Source organism: Phalacrocorax aristotelis, chromosome 1, assembly GCF_949628215.1.
Source record: "Phalacrocorax aristotelis chromosome 1, bGulAri2.1, whole genome shotgun sequence".
Lineage (NCBI taxonomy): Eukaryota > Metazoa > Chordata > Aves > Suliformes > Phalacrocoracidae > Phalacrocorax > Phalacrocorax aristotelis.
In genome coordinates, this window is record NC_134276.1 from 58,557,773 (window position 1) to 58,573,080 (window position 15,308).

The 15,308-nt window shown below is 41.2% G+C and overlaps 1 protein-coding gene across 12 annotated transcripts in view; it reads left to right on the plus strand.

Annotated features, from left to right (window-relative positions):
* The window catches only part of MBNL2 (muscleblind like splicing regulator 2), a 113,303-nt gene extending 98,205 nt beyond the window's left edge, over positions 1-15,098 (plus strand). For all 12 annotated transcript variants that reach the window (XM_075089775.1, XM_075089811.1, XM_075089825.1 and 9 more), the window contains one exon: positions 12,169-15,098. In XM_075089775.1, the coding sequence (XP_074945876.1) occupies positions 12,169-12,296 (128 nt within the window). In that variant the 3' untranslated portion in view covers positions 12,297-15,098. The remainder of the gene's footprint in view (positions 1-12,168) is intronic.
* Positions 15,099-15,308: the final 210 nt, after the last annotated feature.

Genomic DNA, 15,308 nt, shown 5'->3' on the forward strand with positions numbered 1-15,308 from the left:
TAGCAAAAACCCTGTTTTACAAATCCTGATTAAATACTGACTCAGTTGATAAAAGAGCTGGTCGTGTTGCCGTTCACTGAGTGTAGACATCTTGTGAGGGGGTGTCCCCGCTTACTCTAGCTGCCAGGCTGTGATGAGAGGGGATGGAGGGGAGATTTCAGCTTGGAATTTTCAGTGAAAGGCAGGTGGACTTCCAAAGGTACATGAGGAGTCCGGGAGCATGACCAGTCAGAGGCGAGAGGTCCTTCCCCTTTTCCCCTTCCCTGCTTCGCAACTGCTCCAGCTGTTCCCACCAGAGTTGGGCTGGGAGCTGCAGTTGCTTAACCTTACCTCAGGGTTAGATCCTTAATGAGTCTACGTTCAGTTGTTATTTGGGGATGACGACAACATTTTTTGGAGGATGAAACCAGCGAAGTTCCAGAAAGCATGAAATGATGGTGAGCAGCAGCATTAGGGCATGTATACTGAGGGTTTGGTCCTGGCTCCCTCTAGTGCATGTGTGTGGGCAGAGGTATGTAAAACATCTTACTGAAAATATTAATACAGTAATTGTGTGTAAATATATACTTCCGAGATCTTTAACACAGCTTTTAATTATTACTCCAGTAGCTAGTGGACTAGCAGTACTCAAGCAAGCAAGGAAACTGTTACCTGCTCAGTTTCACTCACAGGTAGACATAGGATTTCACACAGGATGATCTATCCTGACATTATTTGAGAGAGGTGTTATCCTGAATTCTGGGACTTAATTTCTATTTTGAATAATGCCAACAGCTGTTTTGGGGGGGCTTTAAATTTCTAGGTAGAAAGCCTTATGATTGCTTTATTTACATATATGCATTGGTTAGTCCTACAAGGATTAAAAGGTTAGGACTCAGCCTGAAATTGAGACACCCAAGAGTTGCTGTCTGCGTATGGGTGTCTACATGCAAGCTAGAAGTTTAAGTGCCCGTTGCAGACTGTGAAGGTTATCAGCAGAGTCAGACAAAGTCTGGAGAATAGTCCGGCTCACCCTTCAAGAGTCACCCAGGGCGTGGTTCAGTTGCCTAAACGTGTGTCTACTGGCGTTTAAGGTTGTCCTAAGATAATCTTGGATGTCTAGGTTATCCAAGACATTTTGATAAGCTTGACAGATGCAATTCAGGACCTGCAGACAAATCTGCATGCTTGTGAACTGGCAGCTGGACAACGGGCAGGACACCTTGGCCCAAATGGTACTAAAACCCTGGTGAGCAAATGACCTGAGCCTGCAGTGGGTGTTCACGTGAAGTGATCTCCAAGCTCAGCTGGCGCACTGGCTAGGTTGTATCACCCCATTGACTGCGACGGGAGATAAGACACCAGCATTTCTGTGTCTTAATCAGTGTTTCTCAGGCTCAGTGGGTGCTTCCTTAGGTCTTGATTATTACAGGACAATTACCAAATTCCAAATTATTCTGAAGAAGGTAGCCTTGCTCACAACACTTCAGTGGCTTTATTTTTCTGTAGCAATGAAAACGGGCCAAAGACTGACAGTATAAAAATAGCATTACAGAGAGTGCTGCTGGAAGGTATTACTTAGTGACAACATTGTTCTTCTGGTTTTATGACCTTTAACCAAGAAAAAAAAATTAAGAGGCAGATCCAGTAGAAAAATGAAATACTCATAGGCCATGCTGGAAAGAAATATAAGATCAACAGGCTGGCTTGTGCTAAAGCTTGTGATTATCAAGCACAGCTGTTTTAAATTATGCATCAGCATTCACACTAAATTAGGTGGCAATTATGCAGATATTAATTAGGAAATCATTCAGTAGCCTTCAGTTGTGTCAAAATTTGTAAAAATATAATTAAGTGAAAATAAAAGTAGTTATGTTACATTGGAGTGCCACAAACAAAAGAACAACTAAAATATTTGGCCCAGAATTCAAAAAAGTAGTTAAGATAGCATAAAATACAAACATGCCAAATGTTTGTGGGGATTTGAGACACGGTGCGTGGCAGCTCCCTGGGGCAGGAGGGGAGCCGGGGCATGCAGCAACAGAGCACCTCTCCTTGCCAGAGTGCCCGCAAAGGCGGCCGCCACCCCCAGAGGAGGCAGGTTCCCCTTAGACTGAAATGTGACGTGGCACCTATTCAAGCTATTTTCTTCTTCTGCATAAAGCAGAAGCATCAGCTGCTCCCTGGTGTCCCCAAAAAAGGCTTCCTCTCCAGTCTACCCATCTAACCCCAGGAAGCCTTCTGGCAGGGCAGACGGCTCTCATCAGCGCTGCTGAGGGGTGAAAAGGCTGCTTCTGTCTCACATTCCCTTTCCTCCTTGTGGAAACCTGCTGAACTTGTAAAGGGGGGAGAAGAGTAGCAATATACTGAGAAAATTTACTGAAAAATCTGGAAGGTAGCAGGAAACGGCCTTTTTTGTTGGTTGAAAGCAAGCTTTTTGGTAGGAAGGTGGGAAGGGAAAACAAATGTTATTTTCATCTTTAGTGCCAGTATACAACAGCATTACAAGTAAGAGCCCATGCAAAATTCTTAGTGATTTGAAAAGCTTTAACTGCAGTTTCTACAGGAGTGGGGGAACAGGTAGGAAAGCACTTCTGCTGTGAATAATAAGTATTTAAACAGTTTTTGTCCATTTTTTTTAGCAAAAGTTTTGGTCTAGAAATTCTGTATAGTCCCACGTTAAATACTACTGTAGAAAATTCTGTTCTAACAGCAGAAAATGTGATTGGAGTGAAAAATTCCAACAGAGGAGCTAGAAGAATAAGTTCCTTTCTCAGACACATTATCAGAGGAAATGCTTTGAGGGAGCAGGTCCCTCAGAAGAGTGTGGGGCATGTAGCGAGCCCATTAGTGGTGGTGCCATTCTGCACCACGCAGGGGTACTGGCAAACCCTGGCATCTGGGATGCAGAACTGGACACCTCGCCTTGTACCTGCACCAGGCTGGAAAAATGAACCTAAACAATCCTTGATCATGAAAAGTCATTTGTCTAAAGAAGGTGTTTGAACGGCAAGAGCTTGTCACGGTAGGAAAGGCAAATGTAAACCTCTTGCTGCCTCTTTCATGCTAAACACCCAAGAATCACAAGCCTCCGTTCAATCAAGTTATCTTGTCTGAAGACACTGAGTTACATGTAAGTAGCTGTAACTTTCAGACTCGGGAAGGGAGAGTTTCCAATCTTAAAGCCCACAACAAATCTCAAGCAGCATCAAGAAAAGACCCTTTGAATTGCCTTGAAACAACTGACGTTATAAAATCTGTGGCAAAACTTTGTGTCTTAAACTGTAAGGCAGCAAAGAAGCAAACCCAAAATACTACTCTCAAAAATTCAAAGGAACTCTGTTTTAAGTCTCCTGCAAACTTTAACCAAGGGTTTGGTTTACTTTTAATAACATTTTTTCATCTCTTAAAATAGGGTGTTTTTTCTGTGTAGATGATGAAGACCTCTGGCAGACTTGCACACAGATCACATGCTCATATACAACAAGCCAGTGGGAAGAAACAGAAAACCTCTGGTTTATTGGTGGTTTGATTTTTTTTTTTAATTCCCCCCCTCAGACACACCCTCCCCTGCAGAGGACCAAAACCTGACTTGCTTTGATAGCCTGCTAGATGGCAGTATCACATAACATGAGCAGTAAGCGGGGGCACACACTCCTCTCTTTTATATAACAAAAATCAAGACATACTTCCCTTTCCTGTTACAGGCTGTTTTAGCTTTCATATCATTGCAGTTTAAAAAAAAATGTGTTTATGTTTGATGTGATAACTTCCTTTTGTGCTCTTGCTTTCAATTATTCAACAAATGATACTTTGACAAGTTGAGTAAAAGTCTTGCAGGGCATATATTTATTATTTAAACATAGGAAAATTTTTCTGAGGTCAAGTCATTTTGTAGGCATTTGGGGAAAAACAAGTTTGTTTCGTTGTGCTTAGCATGTACACACAGCTCATGTGAGTCTGGTTTTTTTCCATCATAAAATTTTAACAACACAGTGCAGTGCAGAGCTCCAGATGTAGTTGTCTGGGATTCTGTTCTTTGAAATAATTGCATCTGGGCATCTCTAGCTGCTCCAACTATTTTCCCATGAATTAAACAAATATCATATTTTTATCTCAGCATATGATTTATTGCCCACCAGAAATGCCAGTCTTTGGCTATGAGTGTTCAGGAGGCTGAACATGTAACCGCAGTGGAAACATCTATTTATTTCTTTGTTTGTTGTACCTGTCGTGACTTTCAGCTTGAGGCAGAGATTTGTTAACTTTGACTGACTTCGTTTTTTAGCGCAATATTATCTGCAGTGACACACAATAGTACGTATGTCTGTTTATGTGAGAGTATTCTGGTAAGAAGAAAATTAAGAGGAGGTAAACAGTCAAAAGCCAGGAACATGAAGATTTCCCCAGAGAAGTTGTAAGTATAGTGAGTTTTCTAAAACTGACTCAAGTGCTATACGTGTGGTGTCTGATGAGTAACCTTGATGAACATAAATTGGGTACCTTTCTGTGTTTGAGTTAAATTCTGGATGTTGCAGTGGACCGTCCCTTGCTTGGAAGGGAGTCTGAACTGGAGCACCAGGTTTTGGGATCGGAGGGGTTTCAGAGAGGTGGTTACTGCTGGGGGAACCTGCAGAAGTACTAGCTGTGCTCCGCATGCAGTGGCAGTGTTCGCCTAAAAAGGATGCCACGTGTGTAATGGCAGCCTCGTCTTGCATGATTGGGGCATGCATGAAGTGTAAGAGGAAAATACAAAGCAGGTTTTGTTAAAATAAGAAGTGCTAGGTGAGGACACCTGAGAAAATGCAGGTTGGGAGAAGTAGCACCCTTAAAAGAGGAATACGAGCACTTTCACAGGTAATGCACAACTTGTGCTTGGCTTTTCACTCCTTTGTGCTCCCAGTTCTTCTGCGTAAGCCTATTCCAGCAGTTTATAAAATTCATAAAGAGAAGGAAAATTACCTGAAAGTAGGAAGTGAAAAACACAGATGACTGCAGTAGCTCAGACCTGCTGAAAGGTAAAATTGAGTGGCTATTCAAAACTGTCACTGCACGGGTGCTCCTAAAACACTACAGCAGTGGTTTTTTCATTTCTGTGTAGTCCATCTGCTGCCTGTGCGATTAGTTAAAAATAGATTTTGGTAGAATATATTAGAGTATGTTATGATCGATTTTTAGTACTGCATTATTTATTACTTTAAAGAAGAATAAATAAAGCCAGATTGCTTTAATTTCTAAAACAACTAGCCCTGTTTCTTCAGAGTGAGTAAATACCTATTAAGTTGAACTTAAATATTATACATCATTACTTGAGTAAATACCTGTTGAAGCTCATAAGCATGCTAAGGAGTTGGCAGCACAAGTGGCTTTGGACTCTCTTTCAGGACCTCGTGAATATTAAATGAAAAGAATGATGCTGCTGAACCCTTCAGGCCTTCGGGATCCCATAATTGCCTTGATCTTTTCTTTAGATCATCGTGAAGAGCTGGATTCAGACAAGGTCTTCGTCAGCTGTATGACACCCTGATGGCCAACAGCTTGTGCCTGATGGAATGAAAATGTGCTAGCAGATGTGTCTACTTCCACAGGGACATCCCACCCGCAGCCCTTTCCAAATGGATATTATCAACCTATGGGACAGGCAGAAGTAGGCACACTCAGATTTAGGGAAGAGAAGAGAGGTGGGAGCAGGGCACCAGAATTACCATGTCAGGGGATGGGCTGTGAGAAAGCCAAGCAAATAGGACCTCCATCCCTCAGGAAACAAACACCTGATGCCCCCTATATTAGTAACTGTGTGGGCAGGTAACCAAGGAGATCATTTTGACCTAGACATCTCACTCTTCATATACAAATCAGAGGTCACCTTACTGATGAGCAAAGTAGACAAATGTATTGGGGATGCATTGGATTAATGGAGAAGCAATAAGATAAGAATCGTTCTTCACTCCTGAATTGAGGAGAAGTCCACAGTTAGTGAGAAAACAAAGCACATATACATTAAATCATAATATGCTGGAAATGAGAATGAGATTTCTGGCCATCAAGAGTAGCAATGGGAAGAAGCCAGTGATGCAAGGTGGAGCTCAGCGTGTTTGTGAAAAGTGATGAAGCGATTGGCAGTGATAGCAGGGGTAACAAAATGCTTTCAGCAGGTCCCTCCAACCCTATTAGTAGTTCCTTTAGGTTTTATTTGGATTTTTTTCTTTTCAGTGTTTGCAGGTGAGCCTGTAGAAGGATGCTAGTTTGACACTGAATTTTGACCATGAATTTTGAAAGTGAAAAGGGACAGATGAGTGAGGCAGGCCTGAGGTTAGATGATGGGTGCACGAATGTGCAAATGTATACGGTAGAGACAAGGAAGAGAAGCTCTTGTGGCAGTGACAAGACCTGCAATGTAGTATAGACAGTAGGTCAGGAGGGCATTACATCTAGTGCCAGGGCCAGGAAAGGGGACAGGACAACAGCTAAGGTGGGAGAGATGAGACGTGTGTACCCCAGCACCTTTCCACCCTGAGCGTTGGGAGGAGGCAGGCTACTTTTAATGCAAGCGAGAGCTGGAGCCAGCTCAGGTGCAAGGCAGTGGAGGACAGAGGCAAATGCCATCCCTTGGGGGAGTGTCAGTGGGAGTCCTAGGGCAGGGAATTGGAAAGCTCAGTTCTGTGGAGGTGCTGCTGCCGAAGCCATGGAGAAATAGGAGGTGAATAGTCCATCTGTAAGGCTATGTAAAAATTAAGTACGACCAAGCATAACTGATACGATAGTGATTACTCTCAGTAAATGTCTGAATATTTACTCATCTTTTTCCACTTTCCATCCAAAAAAAAAAAAAAGACTGATTTGTTTTGAAGAAAAAGAACAAGGCACATGCCACAAAAGAGCATTCTAAGAGAAAATGAAAAATAGAGAGATGGAGGCATTTCCCAAAGGCAGGGAGAAATATAAATAGTATTGGGTTTCGTGTCAAAGGGAAAAAATACTTGGTGTTAGTTTTATTTTTAGAAAGCAGGAGAAGCCTGATATGAGTCGGCTGTCTGAAAATATCTGTCGTTTTTAATATATACCCTAGATAAATCTGACCAGTCTGCTACTTGTGTGAAAAACATTAAAAATAGAAAATGTCACTGTGGTAGGATTCATCTGCCCTGACGCAGGTGTGTAGAAGTTAAATACCTCAGTGTGAACTGTCTGCCACAGACTCTTATATTTGGTGGAGGGGAAAAAAGCATCATGAGTTGATAATCTGTCTCATGCTAAAATAAGTTGCCTGAGGTAGGCTAGGAAGATGTAAAATAGGGTGACCAGCTGGGGCACACATGTCCAAATGATCTGAAATGAAACTTGTCTACAAGAAACTCTTATTACTACATTGCTCTTAAAATGAAAAGCTGAGCAGTCTGAAATGTTTGTTATGCATGAATTTATTTTTGGAGGGATAAGTGCTTCATAATGTGGAGGTCAAATATGATCTTAACACTCCCCCCCCCCCATATTAACACTGAGAGCACAAATTGTAATATGGAGAAATAATTTCAAAACTTCTGAAAGAAACTTCTCAGAGGTAGATACAAAGTCACGTTTTCCAGCTGATCCACTGTGACAGGCCTTTAGTTGAACAAGAGTTCATGTACCCTGAATTCATGCGGAATGGTAAATTTTCTGTACGCATCATTGTATAATAAATCCGCACCTGGAAACACAATTCAAGACAAAGGATATAAAGAAGCTTCATGAGTTTAGCCTCAAAACAGAAACTCAAGCCAAATGGTATTCTTGAAATTCCTGGTACCCCATCGTGATTCTAGGTAATTTAGTTAATTCTGTGAACGGTATCAAGTAAAGCAGTGCACATAGTAACTTGGGTGTCAGAAAAGAATTCACACCTTAATTTAAATTTAATTTTACTTTTTCAGTCTTGGGACAATAACGAGTCAGAGCCACCTTTGCTGGGTCTCAGGAAATCCCAAGCTGGTGTCGATTTGTCTGCTGTGTACCGTAGGTTGGTAGTTTGGTGAGAAGCTGAAACCATTTGCAGTAACATCTCTCTTGGTTGCCATTCCCATGGACCACAGTGCAGAACTTTTATCACCCTTAGGAGCAACCCTGGCTGAATTCAGCGATGTTTGGTGTTGCACCAGGGGCTTAATGACCACTGTGGTCATTCAGAGGTCCTGAAGGTAAGGGTCTAAAAGAGCCATGCTCTCATAGAAAAGGAAGTCTTGGCATTTGGGAGCTGAAAATGCCACCTCTGAAGAGCTGGAGAATTTGGAAGAGCAAATCCTTCTTGGTAGTTAGAAAGTAATTTGCAGAAATTTAGGTTCGCTGTATGTATTTGCAGTTTCAGTGAGGTCTAGTAACTAGCATTGGCACAATTTTAGTGATTCTAGTCTAAAGGATAGCCAGCTTTCTGGCACTTTAAACAGGTACCAGGCAAGAAGGCAATGGAGAGGGTACCCTATGCCTGTGATAGCCTCAAAGAATGCCCTTTGCTGTTATTAAATATTCTCTGCATTAATACCCCAGACTGTAAGTGCCAGGCCATTCCGATTCTGCTAGAAATAGTGTTCTTATTAGGTCTCTTACTGCAGCAGCAGAAGATATGTTTTCTGGCACATCTGTGTCCATACCTGTGGATCTTATTCATATAGAACATGAGGAAATGCTTTCCCATGTTTGACCTGTAGACCTTTGTACATGGGACAATGCACGCTCATTGTGTATTCTTATTTTTCGGTTTTTCATGCTTATATATACCATGGTAGAATTGTCAATACATTATCTCAAGTTGCTGTGAAGTATAACGATATAATAGTATCACTGCAAGTATGATGAGTCATACATTTATACATTTGAGATGTAATTCAGTAGCAAACAGGAAGGTTGTTGGACCTATTTGCAAGTAGTGAGGGAGTGCAGACTCTGTAATAGGTGTTTGCAGGGATGTCCCTTGGTCGGTCGGTGTGTTCTGTACAGCTTCTCCTTTTTCAGCATGCAAGCAGTGGAGCAATTAGCAGTGATGCAGACTTAGATAGCGTCTCTCTTCCATCACAGTTTATTACTTTGTTTGTAGATGAAACAGAAGAGGTTCAGTGTGTTTTCCATGTAAAGTAGTTCAGCATTTTATGTTTCTCTGTCAGACACAGTGAAAAAACCAGTTGCAGAAGGTGATACATGTGTATGTAGCTATGTCAGGGTTGTGATATCTTTTGAGAAATAGGGTGTGAACAGATAATTAAAGGCTATGGGATATATATTACTCTTTGTGGCTCAGATTTTAAAAAAAAAAAACAAAACCAAAAACTAGCTCCTCAGTTCTGCATCTCCGGATTGGAGAAGCTTGTTCTGAAGGAGAGACTTGAGGTTTTTTTTCCTAGGAGGACTCCTACGTGTACTAGAAATAGCCAGGGTGCAACATGCCCTACTTTCATGCCCTGCACGAGCGGTGGCGCAGCGAGGACGATGTGGTGGGAGCAAGCCAGCTCCGTAGCCACTGGCAGTGGGAAGAAGCCCGCAGTGGGGAGAGCTCCAGCTGCTCCTGCACCCGCAGCCGCCTAAACAGGACGTGCTTGTGCACAAAAGGAAAGTGTTTACATTGTCTTTGCTGTTTCCTGAGTTTCGAGAGGAGGGGAGAAATGGCAGGAATAGGGACGGGGCGGTGGAAGTCCTTACCTGGGCTCTGCCACTTGCCAGAGCGTAGTAGAGATGGGGTCCCTGCTCTTCGACACTGTCCAGGACCCCTCCGTCCTGCCTGGCAGGCAGCAGGGTGAGCTGCACTTGGGTTAATCAAAGTGCCAGGGATAGTCCTACGCTTTTCCCGAGATACAGCCTGAGATGAGGCCTTCTGCCTCCTCTGTCACCCCTTCTGGAGGAATTAGGAGCATCAGTCCTGTGGGGCTGTTTGACCTTTTAGGATGTCTTGTCATAAGGGGCAGTGAGCTGTCTCCCTGTACAGGGAGAAAAAAAGCTGTAGGAAAATGCAAGTTTATCCCCTCAAAAGTTGGCAGACGATGCAGGCAGTTGCAGTGACTGAAATTCTGGGTATTTTTACACTGAGTAGATTTCAGGTAATGTCCCATTAAATCAGACCTTAGGATCCTTTAAATACACTCAGACCTTAGGGTCCTTTAAATACACTTGCGTGATTATGGCTAACCCAGTATAGCTAAAGCTGCTTTATTAATTACATTGACATGTTGGGTTGTAACATGCTAAAAATATCAGTGCTGATAATCTTGGTCACTTCTTATTTTGAGCACGGCTAGTTCTTGGTACATACTGTCAAATCACCATGCTGTAGATGGATGAAGGCTGTCACAGGCAGGGCTTCATTATTCCAGCAAAGGTATTTCTTTGTTATTTCAATAGGAAACAGAAGATAGGCGATAAGCTAACAAACTCACAATGGGTGGAAGTTCATTAAAAATATAAGTCCTTGTTGTATGTATGATGTATTTAGATGTTAAGCCCTTTGGAGCAGCAGGTGTTTGTACAATGTCACTACAATGGGGCCTCGCGTGTCACCAGATTTTCAGTGCTGATGGTAATCAGAGATGACTCTCTGGCATGCCAGCAAGTTAGGTGGGGTCAGGGAGCTGGTAGTTTTGTACAGAGCGCAAATAGCGATGGAGACGGTCCCTGGCCTCCCAGAGCAACGGGGGCTGTCACTCCTGCTGTGTCAGTCAGATGGCAAGCTCAAGCAGAAGGGAAAAGCTGTAGGAACTGGGGTTCAGAGGTTTTGTGTACCCTGCCTCTCTCCAGAACCAGGCTCTTCCCCTTCTCCTCTGGGAGAAAGGAGGGCAACTCTCAGGTGCGACAGGATTTACGTCGCTGCTGCAAATGCTTCATCTCATTGGCAATATTTTTGTTGGCTGAGGTCTCTAGGCAATAGTTAGGAGTCCTGGTGGCATGCCGTGCCGTGCTGTACCTAGAACAAAGCAATCCTCTCTGGTTTCAGAGCAGCCTTCATGCAGTGGCTACAGGTGTGTTAAAAGGTGACCAGGCAGGGGACTCGAACAAGCGCCCTCCGTGCAGAGGCAAGCGTGTTTCTTTTTAGCAGTCTGTATGTCAGAGGTAGTATGTTGCTGAAAGTTATTTTCAAAACCTCTTTTTTTTTTTCCTTTTGAAATACATATTGCATTAAGCAGCGGTCTAGCTTCGTAATACACAAGTAGGTCAAAGTGCTATCATGGCTGTCTTGCATACCACCTACAAATACAGCTTAAAAATATGTCAAGTGCCAAATTAAACAGGAAGAGCAGCCGATGTGGTCTGATTCCTTGACCTGTGCTTAAGTCCAGAGCACAGATTAGCAATGACGTGACAAAACATCACACCCCTGGCTTTTGACATCACTTTCACTGACAGATGTGTCAGGCAGGTGGTGGAAATCTGAACTGTTTTCCAATACTGTGAGCAGGTTGAGTCTCTTGCTGGGCACATTGTGTATTTAACCTTTGCAGTATTGGAAGCGTGAGAATTTTGGGCTGTAAAATGGTTGCTTCACCCTCAGTTTGAGACATTGTGGAGGTAAAGCAGCAAGGTTAGTGACTAGCTAGGCACACAAAGGTACTGTTACGATCATCCCCCTGGATCTCCTGACATAAGGAAGCATGAAAAACCTCTCAAGTTTGCCGACCTGCTGCCAATTTTTATAGGAAATAAGCAGCTGTTGAAAGTGCATTGAAAAAACACTTTAGTTTGTTGAAAACACCCAGCCCAGTACATTTTTTTGCTTGTTAGTGTCGAGGCGCCCTGCCTCCACTGTTTCCCCTGGTCGTTCCTGACTTTGTGGGAGCAGGGTGGGAGCTGGAGAACCGCAGCAGGCACTGACGCACTTGTGAGCCTCCTCAGGAGACCAGGGCTGCTCCCCGCTCCACTGACAGCCGGGCTGAGGGTATGCACCCTACCTACGGCCAGGCCTTTCCTTAGTAGCATCGGTGCATTGGCGCGGTCTCCAGTATTTTGACACATAAAATACCCCCTCTGCGTGTCCTCACACATGTGAGGACCTGTGCATGGGAAGACGACCAGGTTTGTGAAGCGCAAACGCCTCCCAGGCAGCATGAGGATACGGGATGCTGTCCCATACGAGCTGCGCCCGAGCTTAGTTAGTCCAGTGCCGGCTGTCTGGGCAAACTGCTCTGCCCACATCACCTAAAAGCGCAATCACGCTTTCCTTTCTCTTAACAGATAATCCTGAAATAGCTGGCAGGAGCGGAACAGAGTGTCACGAAGCCTCCCTGCGGACGGCCAAGCACGGCTACTGTACATACTACCCTGTCTCCTCCTCTCTAGAGTTGCCACAAACTGCATGCTAAGTCAAGAATTTGTTCTTATGGACAAATCACAAACTCGAAAAAGCTAGTGCTGCTATGTCATATATGAATATTAAATATGGTATGCTTACTATACTCCAACCTAAAATAGTTAACTACCTGATACCAGCTGTGATGTTTCAAGACATAAAGGGTAACATTTAGTTTTAAAGATTTTCTAAGCATAGTTTACTTCTTGCAAATATTGTCTTTTCTCCATAACTATACCTAATGGAAATGGTCCAGTTAAGTTAGCCTCGTGAGATTCAGTGTTTATGAATCTTTCGAGCTTAGCAATAATTAAGTTTGATTGGCTAAAAACTTATCCCAGTTGCAGGTTTTTCTTCTCTTTGCTAAAACAAAATCTTGGTCTTGCTCCCCTAGCGAGTTGATTCCAAGTCGGAGGAAGTGAAACGCAGCCCAGCGTCCTTCACCTCACCCTGCCAATCTGAATATTTTTAGCCAGAAGTCCAAAGTAAAGCACAAATTCTTTAGATGCATATGGTTGGTGTTTGACTTGTATGGAGAAGTTGCATTTGAACCATAGCAGAATAGCAGAAGAAAATTTAAAAATTTTGCACAGTATGACCTTCGTACCCCTTTCAACCCCCAAAAGAACAAAGTCTTGAGAATATTATTTTACAAGTATATTTATAATGTTTTTAAAAGAGACTTTGCAGAAGTGCCTAAATTTTGTCACATCAGACTTGATGAAAGTCAGCCTGATGCCAACAGTCAAATCTCACCGGAAGCGAATAATCCTTCAAACTCATAGTCAGGTTACCAAAAAGATCCGAGCTGTTAAGAAGTAACTTCTAGAAGTGTAAAATCAAACAAACAAGCAAACAAACAAAAGACCAAACTAACAAAAGAAAAGGCGAAAAAGAAGGCTGTAGATGAAGACATTTGTATGATACTCTAATTTAATTAAACTTCAGTTGAGTCACTGAAACTTCATAGGTGACTTTAATCTAGACTAGTAACTGAACACTAAGAATGTAGAACGAGATTCAGTTTAATAAATCGTTACTGTATTTGCATTTTTTTAATTGGATTCTACGATTGTAACCAGATTAGAGTGGAGAAAAAAATAGTTCTTTTAATTGTTTTTCTTTAAAAACATATTTTATGTCACAAAAGTATGAAGATATCTTTAATACAATTATATACATATTATATATACATACATACATATATATGGATGAAGCAGATTTTAATGTTGTTTACTTTTTTAAATACTTTGTTGATTTACAAGGTAATTATATATGTATAATTAAAATTTCGTTTGTTTGATTTGAGATTTGTTTCAAGCACTATTGTACCAAATATTTCATATTTCACATTTTATATGTTGCACATGTATCACATAAATGACATAGTTTTTAAATTATTGTTTAAAAAGCAAGACAGCTGTTATAAGTGGATATTATGTATAATTGTTCGCAGCATAAGTTTTCTATGTGGACATTATTAGTGATTGCAGTATTTTAACTTAACCTCTTCAGATTGATTGTAAACTATTTTAAACTTTGGCAGCACTGCCTGTTCTGAACGACTGAAGGCACTAACCATATAATTATTTGTCTAGGAAATTATTTTCCAGGCTAAATCTTGTTTGTCCGATGTCTAATTACTATCTATTTATATATAAAGCTGGAGATTTGATCATCCGAAAGAAGAAAATAATCACGATTCAATTGTAAAATTAACATAGTGCTTGTAACGTTGCGTTAGTTTTAATTTGTGGAAAAATAACGTATCTTAACTTGTTACTTTAGCAGTTAAGGTATCACCATTATATACTATTAAAACACTAATATTTGTAGACTTTCTCAGTCATTATAACTAGGTAGTTGACACTGCAACTTGCCTATATCTGTCAAAGTTGTTTTTATTTTTTTATAATAGTTAATTTAGGCATTTGGGTAGCTTATTGTATAATACTAAATGGTAAATTATCCATGTTGTTTAAATATTTTATGTAGATAACTCTTCAAGACATTGTTTTGTGTGAACTTTTTATGTTTCGAAATAACTGTTATTCTATGTTTTTTACAATTAATCCAATACGACTATTTTTTGCCCATGGATGACGAAGCTTCAGATACATCAGGTCTTTCTTTCATCCAGATAAACTGACAGACAAAAAGAGAAAAATGTATTTTTAATAAGAGATCCACTTTCCGACTTTATGACTTTGTAATATTCCTGAAAACTGTACAAGTACAAACCTATGCCAACAGTAAGGAGGCAATTACAGAGATGTGCAAATACGTGTACAACAGATTCTGCATTTTATTTATTTATAAAGTAATTTTATAGACTATTTCAAAATTTGGGAAGATCTAAAACTATTTTTCTGTATAAATATTATTTGCCAAAACTTTGTTTATATTTAAAAAAAAAAAAGTCTAATGAAAATGATTAAATTTTAAATGCTTTGTTTAATTAAAAAAAACCAACAAATAAAACCCCCTAAAAGAACCATGAGATGGGCCAACACGGAGACAGCGAATACTGTAGCTGGGACACGGTTTCAAGTTACTTGAGATGTCTCAGTGTTTATTTTCTTCAAAGGATACAGCACCTCACTAAAATACCTTTTTGTTTGCCTCTCTCATCCAATATAATTGACGACGCATACGATGAATATTTCGGTAACAGTTAAAAGAAACCCCTCCATTCACTCTTTTTCAGCATATAACTACTAGTGGTCTGTTAAATAGCCATTCTATTTCTGTTGTGACGTTAAATTCATTCACCCAATGTACAACCACTGAAATAAAAAGAAGCATTTTAAAATGAGAGCAGAGTTGGGGCGATCCTTTCTTGTGGTGCAGCGCTGGGAGGAGGGGGCTGGGGTAACAAAAACAGTCAAAAGAAAGTGGAGGAGTCTTTAAAAAGGATATCTATTCTATTCTATTCTATTCTATTCTATTCTATTCTATTCTATTCTATTCTTCCCCCCCCCCCCCAATTGCATGTTCAAGTACCAAATCCTTAAATGCAGTCCCC